The sequence below is a fragment of the Panthera uncia genome, assembly GCF_023721935.1.
Source record: "Panthera uncia isolate 11264 chromosome A1 unlocalized genomic scaffold, Puncia_PCG_1.0 HiC_scaffold_17, whole genome shotgun sequence".
In the NCBI taxonomy this organism is placed as follows: Eukaryota; Metazoa; Chordata; class Mammalia; order Carnivora; family Felidae; genus Panthera; species Panthera uncia.
The window spans coordinates 92,786,485-92,801,659 of NW_026057577.1; the positions used below are offsets into that span (position 1 = coordinate 92,786,485).

The following is a 15,175-nucleotide window of genomic DNA, read 5'->3' on the forward strand; positions in this document are numbered from 1 at the left end:
AGACCCTCCTTTCATTTTTAAAGATAGTTTTGCTGGATATGGAATTCTTGGTTACTAGTTCAGCACTCTATGTCATTGAAGGATCTTCTGGCCTCTCCTGTTTCTCAAGACTAGTCAGCTATTAATCTTACTGGTACCCCTCACGTGTAATGAGTTTTTCTCTTTTCTTTTTTTCTTTTTTGTTTTGATTCAACACTTCCATATGTCACTGGGTGCTCAACACAACAAGTACCCTAATCAACATCACCTGTTTAACTCATCCCCCCACCCACCTCCCTTCTGGTAACTGTGATGAGTAGTTTTTCCCTTGCTGCTAAAATTTTTCTCTTTGTCTTTCAGCATTTTTACTATGATGTGTTCTTAGTGTGGGTCTTTAATTGCACTTCTTTGATGTGTAATGCTTTTCACCAAATATGGTTAAGTTTTAAGCCAATATTGCTTTAAGTGTTTTTTTCTGATCCTGTCTCACTTCCTTTTCTGGTATTCTTCTACCAGGTACTCCATGATATTTTGGTGTATTTACTGGTGACCTACAGTTCTCTGAGACTCTGTTCACTTTTCTTCATTCTTTTTTCTCCCTGTGCCTCAACATCTCATTTTCATTTACTGTACTTTCCAACTACAGAATTTCTATTTGTTTCCATTTTTAATAATTTCCATCTCTTTATTTAAATTCTCTATTTGATGACACATTGTTATCATACCTTACTTCACTTACCTCACTAATTTTAACAATATTGAGTCTTCCAATTCATAAACATGATATATATCTATTTATTTAGGCCTCATTTAATTTCTCTCAACGATGTTTTAGAGTTTTCACCCAGTCCGAGAATTTTATACATTTTCAACTTTGTTAGATATTGTTGTTTTCCAAAAATGTTTTACTGGTTTGGATTCCACTAGCAGTGTATAGGAGTATTAGCTATTTTACTTCATCACAAATACATGCTTTCATCAAACTTTTTAACTATCTCCAGCTAATAGGTATGATATGATTATTGCACTATAGCTTTAATTTGCATTTCCCTTAGTCCATGAAAGGATGAACATTTTTTCATGTTGATTATAAACCGTGATTTCTTTTTCTATAAATTGTTTACTCATATCTTTGGCACACTTTTTTTTTTACTAGGTTGTTCTTCTCTTATTGATTCATAGAAATTGTTTATATAACTGGATATTGATTCTCTTTAAGTTACATGTATTGGGTCTTACCCTTTCTCTAGCTTGTCTTTTTACTTTGTTTACTGTGTACTTTGAGCTGCAGAAATTTTTATTTTTAATATGGGCAGAATTTATCAACCTTTGGGTTTATAGTTTGGGCTTTTCATGCCTTAAAAAGAAATCCTTCCTCGGGTGCCTGGGTGGCTCAGTCAATTAAGCTGTTAGTGGAGAGCCTGTTTAGGGATTCGGTCTCCCCCTCTCTCGGCCTCTGTCCTGCTCGCCCTCTCTCTCAAAAATAAACATTAAAAAAAAAAATCCTTCCTGTCCTTATATCATAGTCCCCTGCCTTTCAGACTAAGAGTCACCAACTTAGATTTGATTTTTTATATACTGTGAAGTAATAATTCAAAACTTTAAATAGATATAACCAAATGTCCAGCATCCTTTATTTAATAGTCTGCCTCTTCCTGTACTATTTCAATGTTTAAGTGGGGAGGAAGGTTTTATAATTTTTTATTTATTTGCCCATCTTCCTCTTTAATTAACAACTTAGAGGACAGATAGACCATTCTATTTGCCATTGTATCCTGGTCTTAGTATATAGTAGTTACTTATTAATATTCATCAGACAGTAAGTAGGAATAGGTGACAGGACAAAAAGTGTAGCACATACAAAGCATGTCACAGAACAGAAAAAACTGCCAAAAGAAAAGGTTGCAAGGGTACACAAAGTCTAACCATAAGAAGGAACTTATTTATATAATGAGAAACCAGTAAGAATTTTAAGCAGAGAAATTCTGTAAATTTTAAAGTCTGACAAAAGCAAGTATTAAGACAACATACAGCAACATATAATCTGCTGGGAGAGGGAAAACAGGCTATTCTAACATTTAAGAGAGGAACTTGGTAATATCTTGTAAAGCTGAAGTGATGTACCATCTACAGCCCAGCAATTCTACTCCCAGTATTTACCTTCAAGATACTCATACACATGCATGAGGAAATAGGTATTTGAATGTTTACTGGAGTATTTTTTATAAACTTTAAAATTGGACTAAAAAAAATAAAATAAATAAAATAAAATTGGAAACAACCTAGTGTATATTAACAGAAAAATGAATACATAATGGCACAATAATATACTGTAATACCATTCAGTAATTAAATTAGAACTATACGTATCACCATGGATAAATCTCAAAAACAATGTGGACCAAAACCAGCAAGTTCCTGCATACTAATTTTCTATAGAGTTAACAGTACTAGGTTTTGTTTATAAGTACATAGAAATATGCGACCAGAACACAATCATGCATGAAAATAACATGAAATTTAGGACAGTGGTTACTATGGCACAAGAAGAACAGAATCAGAGCAGCAACAGGCCATTAATGTTTAATTTAAAAATATACAGATATGAAGCAAATAGGGCAAGGTATTCAGATTTGACAAAGATGGGTGTATGAGTGTCCATTACATTATTTTCCCTGGTTCTCTACTGAAGAAAATATTACTTTGGTGGCAGTATGGAAAATGGATTGGAGTGGGGGAAATGCAAGAAGGAAACAAAGAGGACAATAAGATCTGAAATCCAGTGAGAAATGACAAGCAGTAACAATGAGGATAAAAATGAAGGGGACTGAGAAGAATGAAACAGAGATATTTAGAAAATAAAATCAACATGATTAGGTGACAGATCAGATATAAGAAGTAAGAACAAAGGGGACATTTTGAGTTCACAGTCATTCTTCCTCAAAATAGGGAAGTAGGTGGAAAGGGTTTCAGGAGATAGTTCCTGTTTAGGACCTATTGAGATTGAAGGGCCTGTTCAATATCCCAGTGAAAGATCCAACAGGAAGCAATACAGCAAAGTGATCAGCAGCATAGGCTCTGTTATCAGGTGTCCTAGTTCAAATCCAGATTCAACCACTTAAATACATCACTAATTAACTATTCCAGACCTCAGTTTCCAAGTCTGTAAAAAGGGATGGGGAAGTGTTAATAAAAAACAGCTATTCCCATGGAACTTTTGTGAGATGAAATTAGATGCCTGTCAAATGCTACGTGAAGTCTTTGGCAGACTACTGCTTCAATAAATGCCTACGGCTATCATTTGTGGCTTTCCTTCTCATATATAGCACATACTTCTATTCTGTGCATCACTTAGGACTCTTTGCACTTACTTGATGCATATGTAAAAAATTCAAGATCGATAACAGTACACCTTATTTAAACTTGCTGAACAATTTCACTAAAGTCAGCATCATTTTCCAACTCAAGAACATACCTTTTATCACATGAAAGTTTATCAAGTGGGAGATTTAGACTCAAATCCCGTGGAATTCTACTAAATATATACATTCAACCACTATCTAGTAGAAAATACATAAGTAATATGCCATGCACTTGGAAGTGATAATAAAAAAGGTGGAGACAGTCCTAACCCAAATTAGAGTCAAAATATGTTTTGCTAACAAATGATTACAATGCAGTGTAATAACGCTAAAAAAAGGGGGGAATTACAGGTTGCTATAGAACACATAAAAGGAATTCTCCCAGAATTTAAGAAGGTCATCTTAAAGGATGGGGTATCTGATGTGAAAGATAAAGTAGGAGTCAGCAGAGTAAGGCAGAAAAGTGAAAGTTTGATTCAAAAGAAATAGTGTTCTAGGCAGAGGAAACATTTTGCCCAAAGGCCTAGAATTTACAGAGAACACAGACTGTTGACGAAGCTGAAAAAAGTTTAGTACACATAAAGTATATAGTACAAGTATGGAGGACTGAGGCATGAAACTGGTGACATACATAGAAAAGAGACTGGGAAGAACTTTGTAAGTCACATTCCATACGATCCAATTAAATGAGCTAATGCTTAAGAGGGTCTAGGACAGCTCCTAATACAAAATAAGTACCCACTAAATATTACTTTAGTGCAATCTAACTCTTAACACTTTCCCCTTTTTTGCCACAATTTGGAATGTGACAATATACTCACCAAAAAAAAAAAAAAATTTTCCATCTGGTCTTCCTTGGTTGGTTGCCAGAAAACTAGTATGTAGAGAACTTACAAATGTGTTAGGTGGTCTGTTTCATTTGTGAAATGGGAACAATAACACCAACTTTGAAAAAAACAAACAAAACAATACCAACTCTGCAGGATTACTGTTAAGGACTAGAGGAGTGTGAAGAGATCCTAAAAAGAGTGCCAGGGCACATATTAAAGACTCTCCAAAACCTCCTCAAACTTCCTATTAAGGCAGATTGGCAGACAAGCCAGAGAAAAAGAAAGCAGAAAGCTCTGGTTTCCCTTTAGGGTTATGCAGTAGGAATGCCTTAAAAATAAGATTGCTGTCGGACTAAACACTTTTTGGTAAGGAAAGATGCATACACCAAAAATGTTAAATTACAATGACCAGTCTGATGATGTGTTTATTTTTTCCTAACATGTAAGCTCTTTCAAAAAAGAAAAGTTGACCTTCCATAATTCACTTTTTTCATATTACCTTGTATTAAAGGATATATAAATATATCTGTCTTTTCCTGTGACTGTTTGTTTGTTGATATCTAGAATTCTCACATATATATAAAATATACATATATATTTTAATACAACAAATAAAAATTGGGGGGAAAAACTCCTAAATCCCATTGCTCTAAACAACTAATCTCATCTTACATATTTCTTTCCAAGTATTTTAAACACAATTAATTTGAAGGCTTTTCTACTCCATATTACACTATTCTGATTTAAGATCCAGACCAAACAAATACTGGGTTAGCAATGTTTGAAGAGTATTTGTATTCATTTTTGTGAAAGCAAAACGGCAAACTCTCTGGGTACATTTAAAATAAGACAATTTATCATAATTTGATATACTCTCAACCTTCAAGTAACACATCTGGGATTTTAAAAGAGGCACCCTGTATAAATTTCATACCATGTAATTTTTGTCTGATTCTAATTTGTTTTACTATCCAACTAAAACATTTATTTCTAGTTACTCCTTTTTCTCCCTAATGGTCTCATTCAATAGCAGCTAGATTCTAAGAAATTTTTACTGAAATTAATCCTAATTGGCAAGAAAATATCACAATATATGTGACTAAGGAAGCATCAAGCTACATCACTTTCTTAAAAAGCAAGTTAAACAAACCTGAAATAAACTAAAGGGTAATATTAACAAAATCAAACAAAAAGTTCCCATTATACAACTACTGTGAACAGAAAACCATAAATGTACTGAAGGTTAAGCCAAATTTCCCAGGGGATAAGAAGCTTAGTTCTATATAAAAAGCTTACTCTAAATATTTCAAATACGAAATCCTTCAACATTACTAATAAAAACTATAAATCCAAAGGAGGTAAGACTATCCTTAGGACTTCTCTTGCAGACAAGGTTTGGAAAGAGTTACTATTACAGAAGAAGAAAACGTCATAGATTTTACTCAGTGTCACAAGTACTACTAAATATCTGGTTAGGGTTCACATAAATGCCCTCAATAATCCCTCATTATGCCTTAGGATCAATTCATCTAAATTTGCTGAAGCTAAAACTTCAATTATCATACTATGAGTGTGATTTAACTGTGGCCTCTCAAAGACATGTCTAGCTCTCCTGGTCCTCATCACTTACGTAAAAATGCTGAGCAATGAGCAAAAAATATACTGGAAACCACATAAAGAAGTAAGTGTCCAAAAAATCCCAGAACTACAAAAAGAATAAATCTTTTGTTTCAAATCTTGAAATAAATATAATAGGGCAAAATCCATTAAAGTATTTTAAATAATCTTAACTGTTTAATGACTAGACATAAAAATAATATTCACTAACTCTCCCAACCTTTGAAGAAAATGGTAAATCTAGGCATAAAACAAGCAAATTAATCTCACAGTGTTTTCAATACCAATTAATCAATCAATTTCAATTCATCAATTAAATTTCTTACGTAGAAATTACCCAAATATATCATTCAGCTTAAAGCTATTGTATGTGAGCATCTTTATTCATTTTCAGTAACATTTTTTTAAAAAATCTCTAGTAAAAACCTACCTTTGAGGTTCTTTGAAGTTGATCACCAACATATGTTTTACGAAACTGATCCAAGAACCACAGAATTGCAAGCTCTATTTTCTCATTAGAACACTGAGGTAATCCGGTATCCATTAAAGATATAAGCTGAAAAACTCTTTTCATGAAGGAGAAAAAAAGGCTTCAGTAAAAATTCTTGGAGAAACAACATTAAAACATTTATTGTCAATGCAATGTAATATATAATCACTGTAAAAAATGGAAAAATACAAAAGCTTATAAAGAAGATAATTTAAAACCATGTGAAATTCTACTTCTAAGATATACTACAATTTGGTCTAATTGCTTCTAGTCGTTTTCCTAAAACACATACCTACATATATATGCATAGAAAGCTATAAGGACATACACTTATTATTTTACTAAAACTTTATATAGAATGCATATAACATACACATATAAATATATAATATGTATATATAGATATAAATAAACACCTATAGATATATATGCATGCATACATACAAATTAATATCTATATCCATATAAAATTTTAGTAAAGGAAAAATGATATTGAATGTGTAGTTTTGTATTTTACCTTTTTATTAAACCTTATGTTTTTATATAATTATGTATTTGGGAGTCACATGACTCAAATATTAAAACAATCAAGAGATACACCAATCAAGTTATATCACTTTTTCAATGAATAATAAAAATTTTACCTGAAATAACTTACAAGATGATCATAATAAAATCAAGTATTTTTTTTAAGTTGGCTCCATGCCCAGCATAGAGCTCACTTTGGGACCTGAACTCACAACCCTGAGATCAAGACCTGAACTGAGATCAAGAGTCGGATGCTCAACTGTCACCCAGGCGCCCTAAAACCAAATATTTTTAATACAAGTATGCAACTATTATTACCAGATAATCATAAATGAACTAAAGGTTAAGTTAAATTTCCTAGAGAAAAAGTTTAACTCAATATAATGAAAAGCTTAGTCTAGAATTTTCAAAAGAGAAATCCTTCTATTATCTATTTTCATTAAAAATTTCTAGGGGCGCCTGGGTGGCTCAGTCAGTTGAGCGTCCAACTTCGGCTCAGGTCATGATCTCGCAGTCCGTGAGTTCAAGCCCCACGTCGGGCTCTGTGCTGACAGCTCGGAGCCTGGAGCCTGCTTCGGATTCTGTGTCTCCCTCTCTCTCTGCCCCTAACCCACTCGCATTCTGTCTCTGTCTCTCTCTCAAAAAAAATAAACATTAAAAAACTTAAAAAAAAATTTCCAGTGGACGGCTGCTAAGCGCCTAGTATTAAGAAAATCTGTTTAATAATCTTTCCAAGAGCTAAGAGTACAGTTGTTGAGGAACAGCACCTTTGTCTCCTTTTTCTAACTGCACAAAGGCAGTGGTGCCTAGCCAACCCACACACTTCTTTCCATACATGCGCACAGGAACACTGTTAATAGTTTATGTGTCCTTCCGGAGATTTTTTTAACTGTATATACAGGCAAATATGACTAAATATTCTCCTCTCAACTCTTTTAAACATATGGAACATACACTATACTTATGGTTCCAAACCTAGCTTGTTCCATTTAACAACTGATCTTAAGATCTTTCCATGTCAGACATCAAGAGTTTCCTCATTCTCTCTTGCAGCTGTTTAACATTTCATTGTAGAAATATACCATAATATTTTCAAACATTCCCCTACACATGGGCACTGAAGTTAAGAATTTTTTGCTGTTGCAAAATTGCTGCAATTAGCCATCTTATACAATCATTTCACACATGTACAGCTACAATATATGCTTCTAACAGTGAAACAACTAGTTTAAAGAATATAAACTTTTATAACGTTGATGATTATTAGCATATTGCTCTCCACAGAAACTGAAACAATTTATCTATCATCAGTCTAGGAGAGTATCTGTATACACTCATATAAGATAATTCGGATGATATGAAAATTTAAAATTTATTAATATCTGAAAAATGCATCTCAGTACAGTTTTATTTTGTATTTCTGTCATGTACATGAGGTTAAAATGTTTCCGTTTTTAAGCCGTATATATGTCCTTTCCTGTGACATGTTTGTTCATATCCTTTGCCAATTCTTTCTATTGGGCTCTCTTTGCTGATTTCTAGAAATTCTTATACACACACACACACACACACACACACACACAGATACACACACACACACATTAGAAAACTGAGTCCTTTGCCTATGCAATGTGATTAATGCCATACAGAAGCTTTTGTTAGGTTTTTATTATGCAAAATTTTTTATCAGCTTTTTCTTTTATGATTTTACATAATAAAAAGGTCTTCTTCCTGAATATGAGGTATTTTTATGTTTCTTTTTTTTTCTTTTTTTACATTTACCTCTCTGATACATTTGAACTTATCTTGAACACATCTTGTGAGATATGGATCAACATTATTTTTTCCCAGATGGCTACCCAGGTGTTTCAACACCATTTCTGTCTTGTATAGTCTATCTTTTGCTCACCATTTCAATTATATCCCTTATCATATAGACTAGGTTCATGTATGCATTCAGATTACTTTACTGGACCTTTTATTCTGTTCTAGCACCTAACTAAATATATCTTGATCAATTATTTTTTTCATATTATTTAACTTTTCCAAAACATTATTTTTAATAGATGTACTATGTCAAAATCTAACCATCTCATTTTGAATATAAATTCCTATTTCAGGGAAATATAACTACTTCCAAAGAATTCTACAAAGTGTCTAAGTTATAGCATATGAAGTTCTTTTAAAAAGTTAGTACTGGGGCACCTAGGTGGCTCAGTCATTTAAGCATCTGACTTTGATCTCACGGTTCATAGGTTCAAGGCCCATGTCAGGCTCCACGCTGCCAGCACTGAGCCTGCTTGGGATTCTCTCTCTCCCACTCTCTCTCAGCCCCTCCCCCTCCAAATTAAATATATAAACTTAAACAAATTAAAAAGTTGGTACTTCTTGCCAAAGTGTTATGAAATAATATGATGAAAACCATTTTATGGTTATTATTTCCTATATTTATATTATTTAAAAGTAACTTTCACCTACCAAATATTTTTAATACCATTAAAATTTATGAAGGCAAAGTTACTGAAGATTACATTTAAGAATTAGGTTACTATAACCGGTTGTTTGGTTTTTTTTCCCTAAGAAGATGTATTTGTTCTGTAATTTTTAGAGAAGTGACAAAGCTTTTAGTCTGGGTATTTTTTAATTAGCAGATTGTTGGAGTAATTTTTAAATAAATAGATATATTCAGCAAACTGTGTCTAGATCCAGGTGAGTTTTCAAGTGACTTAGGCATATCTTGTTTTTGAATTCTTTATTGAGTGGGACCTCCCTTTTCCTACTCTAGCTCTCTGTTGGTTCTATGTACTTTCTCTTGTTTACTTTTATTTCCTTTTTATAGCATACATTCCAAAATCCCAGGAAGATGTGAAACCAAAAGACAGTTTGTTGGGATGTCTTTACAACTCATATTAAGCTGGTGATTTGCATTTGCCTAAAAGGCAATGGCATCCCAGCAGGAAAGCAGGAAAGAGTTCCCAGCAGGGTACAGGATCCATTTGTCAAAGAAGTTTTGGTAGTTGTACCAGAAGTACAGTTGCAAAAGCCTAAGGTCCAAATAACCACGGCTTACACAATATGGATATTTATTTCTCACTCAAGCAAATATCCAAGGCAGTCCTCCAGGACTAGTTAGCCCTCCACAGTGCATCAGGGATTCAGGTTCCTCACATCTTGTTGTTACATTTGCCTCCATTCACACAATCACTTTGTGGCCTAAGATGGCTTCTTTAGCTCCACCCCACAGGTCCACACATCTGGCACACACCACATTCACTTACATCTGACTGCCTAGAACACAATCACTTAACCATACCTAGCTGCAAGAGAGTCTAGTAAATCTGGTCTTTATTCAGGTGGCCACATACCCACCGTAAGAATCAGGTATTCTATTACTGCAGAAGAAGGGAAGAAGAAATGCTGGACAGCTAGTAACCTCTGCCACGGTGCCCTTCAAAGATCTGTGGCTACCTCTAAAAGTGCTTAAGAATAAAACTTGCATTATATATATAATATTCACTTCCAGTTTCACTTTATTGTCCTACACATACTGTTTCCTTTATGTCAAATTATTTCTGGTAAAGAGCATGGGGGGAATAAAAAGACAAGTATATCATTAAATAATTTCAATCCAAGTATAAAGCACAGCATTTCAAATTCAAAGAGATGAATTTTGGATAATCAGTTGTTTATATTCCCCTAGATATCCAAATAAATAAGTATTCATTTAGTCAACAAATATCTGAGGGCCTACTACGCGGCAGGTGTGTATCAGGAGTTCAGAATATAAGTAAACAAGACATATATATTCTCAGTCCTCCAGAAACCTATCGTCTATGCAGGGAAAGACATAAAATAAGGAATTAAAGAATGACAAGTACTATCATAAACAGTATAAAAAAATTGGGGAAGATTCTTAACATTCTAGGATGGAAAACGGCAAAGAAAGAATGTGTGGAGAGAAAGGAGAAAACATGTGTAACTATCCAGAGAGGGCAGAAAAGGCATGGCTCAGTTCAGAGCTAAGGAAAGTTCGATATGGCTACAAAGCAGTCAGATGAAGCTAATGAGACAGGCAGGAGCCAGATTATGAACCTGATGAGCCATGTTGATTTTAACCCCAGTAGCAATGGCAAGTACTTTGCTCAGAGTTTGAGCAAAGCACCGACCTAATCAGATCTGTACTTCAGATTCAGGAAGCCAGAGAGGAAGCAAGGTGTCCACTTAAAACTGTAGCATGAATCCAGGTGAAAGATGATAGGAACTACAACAGCAGGGGCTAGAAACAACTGGACTAAAAGGCATAACTAGAAGGTAGAGCTGACAGTATCTGAAAATGAAGACTACATGGATGCTGGTGAGAGAGAAAAAAGGAAAAGTTAAGAATAACTTCCAGGATTCAGACTTAGGCAATCGAGCGGATGGCAAGGAGACACGCGAAGAGGTCAGGGCTGGGAGTGGATAGAAGAGAGAAGTTTAATGTTAGCCACTGAATTGAAGACAAATGTGAAACAGAACGTGCAAGTGAAACAGTTCAACAGGTATCTGGAAGTTAGAAGATAACAATGACTACAACACAGAATCACTGAGCAATGCTGAGCGCTCAGCTGAGGTGAAAACTGGCATTCTGATTGACAAATGGTACCTGTATAGAGGTATGCAATTCTTTTGTTATCACTTAACGGGTTAGAGAAAACTCTGAATTCCTTCAGGGTTAAGGTTTTGCCAGGCAGTTGAGGTAAAAATACAACGGTGAACAAAGCAGATAAAGCTTATTCCTTTCCTTACACTAGTGGAATGAGCAAATAAACATAAGGGGTAATAAAGACTAGGAAGAAACTAAACTAGGATAGGGTGTTATTATAGACCGGGAAATCAGAGGAAGAGACAGCTGCATATAGACCTACTTGACTGAAGTGAAGGAGTACCCTATAAACATCTGGAAGAAAGCATTCCTAGCAGAGAAGTGCAGAGGCCCTAAAGTGAGAACATATTGGTAATACTCAAATAGCAAGGAGGCCCTTGTGGTTGGGCTGAATGAGAAAGAGGAGGAAATGAAGTCAGAGAAGTAGTACAAGAGGCTCTGAGCCCTGGCAAGGACTCTGGAATCTGTCATGTGTGTGACAGGAAGCCACTGGAAGCTTATGAACAGAGTAGAGCACCACGATCTAATGGGAAAGAAGTTGAAGTCATCCATACGACAGCAGAGTCTGAGAGAGAGAACAAGACTCCGAGCTAGCTGCCAGAGGTTTCATGAGTAATGAGGGATGACTTGGAGAAGAACAGGCCAGAGAAGTGAGGAGAGACGGGGGGGGGGGGGGGGGGGGGTAACTGAGAAGAATAAGCCTAAAAGCAGCAGTCGCTCTATTAGCACGAGCAAACTGAGAAGACACAGGATGAATAAAACACAGTCTCTGGGTAATCACTCAAGAGGGTTACGTTCTGCTAATGAGGAATGAAACGGAAATGACTATAAAATTATCTTTATTTAATTAGAATTGCATGGCCTGAGCACAAATATATTTATTTGCCAAGTTAAAGTAGCATATTTAAATATGTTAAAGTAACATGTTTTAATTATAATTATCACAATATTGGGAGCTTTTGTGAATATTAACCTTTTCCTGATAAAATAGCATATAGGTTTCCGGCAGAAGCTTCACGGTCTTCTAATTTGGTATTGCTCCCCCAGGAGTTAAAAAGGTATCATGTAACAATACACAGAAGGCAACAGTATCACAGTTCTAGTTACTTGGAACTTCTTCATATGAAATTGATATTTTAAAATTCTACATATAACCACATTCTTATTTAATTTAAAATCTCAACACTTCAAAACAGATATTTATATTTTTTCTATGCCCCACCTTGATCTTGAATCTGCTTAGCCCTGTTTATATATACACCAACCTCACCACTACCTCTCACCCCATCCCTGGCCTCAACCACTTGTCTTTTGGCTCCAGTAAGATTCACACACTTCCTGCAGTTGTAAATCTTTACCCGGGGAAGAGGTAAGGCCTAGGACAGCTCCAGCCCCTACCTCCCACCCCAACAGGACCAACAGAAGCTCTGGCTTCCCCAGCGATACCTCAAAGAGGCCAGGGAACACAACTATGAAGTATGAAAAGGTTAAGCACCCCGGGAGTAGACACTAACTAGTAAGAAACGGGACACAGAAATAAGCAGACAGAAAAATGCCTTGCCCTTAGACCCCCATCCTGCCACCACCATGAACTGTTTTGAAACACATTGGTCCATGTGGTCTCTGGGAAAAACTCCTGTAACAGCAAGCAACAAGGTCTGTAATGTACCATCTTACACACTTGATTCTCATTATTCATGGTAGTTATGTTCTCAAAAGGCATTATGAAAACTGTATTAGTCAATACTGAACCACTGTGCTCCCAGAGGAAATACAGGGTTAGGTTCCCGAGGAACACTGGTTACAATGTTTTCATTAACCAATCTAACAAATAACCTTGTTTTATGTGTGTTTCTCTTTAAAGACATCTTATTTATTAATATGTATTGTTGATCATTAACATTGAACTCACAGCTAATAGCACAACTTGGACCTGAATGAGGCTTACTTAATATACGTATCTTTTCTGTAAGGTACTTTACAGCTTTTTTGTTGTGCTTAGGAACATCAGACAGCACTTCAGCACTACAATGGGGACCACTGTAAATAGTAAAACCACCAACAAAAAGCACAAAAACGTGAGAAATATGGCACTAAACAGACAATGTAAAGGACACTTATTTACAGTATTAGAGTATGAAATAAGAAGGCAAAGCTGGGAAAATGGGTATCAGGCAACTCAAATTTCCACGCACATACATATCCAAAAATGACTGCAGTAGCACCAGAAGTGTTGGTTTTGGGGTTACAAATAAACTTTAGCAAGTACACAAATTTGCAAAACTGGAATCTGTGGATGAGGATTATTGACTGTATTTGTTTTCTCCTATTCTCTCAATTTTTCTTTTCCTTCATTTTTCCTTCCTTGAAAATGCACCTTTCTCCCCACTCTTCAATAAAACCTTAGACCATAATCTTCACCTAATGCTTTGTTTTCTAGGGAACGGCTAAAACGCAAATCAAATATTAAAGTTAAATATATTTGTTGCTTAAAGAAAAAATTAAAATTTTCTACTTGGCAAATATACACCTGCTTTTGTTTATTTCCTTGGCAAATATACCTGCTTTTCATTTCCTGTTATATATTTCTCAGGAAAATAATGCCAGTGGGTACTTCTCTGCTTGATGATGAAAACTTTTAAAAAATCAAACTATAGCAAAAAGTATACTTACTTTCCACTTTATTAAACATGTAATGTTATATTAAAAGACAGCACGGAGGCAAATTATTCACTTTGTTTAAAATTAACCAAAGCATTTTAAGAATGCCCCAATTCATATTTTAAAGTTATTCTATATTGGAAATAATGAATCTTAGAAAAGCTGAAAATATTTGTGTTCCATTCAGACTCCAGTTTCACTGCAAAGGGGTAGTTTAAAGGTAGAAAAGAATATGGAATGAAGAGAAATTTTCTATTCAAAATGGCAACAAATTTATTAAACACTTAGGAATGTATTTAAGATTAGTAAGGAAGGAGAGTGCCACAACCAGGTATAGTAATTTTAAGAACTTTGCCACTGGGTGGTGGCAAAACTGGGGTGACATACATCTGGGCAAAAAGCAATGGATAGTCAATTGTCCAATAGAAGCTTTGTTTATGATTGTTGACAAGATTTTTCACCTCATGACCGCAGCCTTAGTAAGAAGCAATGAATTACTTGCCTTATATTTCTATTTTACACTGAGGAAAACAGACTTCCAAGATCAGTGGAAAAGAATGAAAAGCCTAGAAAAAGACCTAAAATTTTCATGTAAAGATATAAGCAGCATTTCAAATGTGTGAAGGATGAGGTTCACATTAATTGGTTAACACTATGTAAACTCTGGAGAAAGTATATAAGACAAATGTCAAATATATTAAGAATTAAATATAAAAAACTGAAACCATAAAAAAACTAGGAAAAAACATAGGTGAGTATTTTTATTATCCAGGTGTGGAACAACTTTTCTAAGCATGAACAATGGAGAAAATATGAAGGGTGGGGCGCCTGGGTGGCTCAGTCGGTTAAGCGGCCGACTTCGGCTCAGGTCATGATCTTGCGGTCTGTGAGTTCGAGCCCCGCATCGGGCTCTGTGCTGACAGCTCAGAGCCTGGAGCCTGTTTCAATTCTGTGTCTCCCTCTCTCTGACCCTCCCCCGTTCATGCTCTGTCTCTCTCTGTGTCAAAAATAAATAAATGTTAAAAAAATTGAAAAAAAAAAAAAAAGAAAATATGAAGGGAAAATT

At 35.0% G+C, this 15,175-nt stretch overlaps 1 protein-coding gene across 3 annotated transcripts in view; it reads right to left on the minus strand.

The window, feature by feature from the left end:
• Positions 1 to 15,175, minus strand: part of RANBP17 (RAN binding protein 17) — a 330,781-nt gene that overhangs the window by 250,155 nt on the left and 65,451 nt on the right. For all 3 annotated transcript variants that reach the window (XM_049647789.1, XM_049647786.1, XM_049647787.1), the window contains one exon: positions 6,219 to 6,354. In XM_049647789.1, coding sequence (XP_049503746.1) covers positions 6,219 to 6,354 — 136 coding nt within the window. The remainder of the gene's footprint in view (positions 1 to 6,218; positions 6,355 to 15,175) is intronic.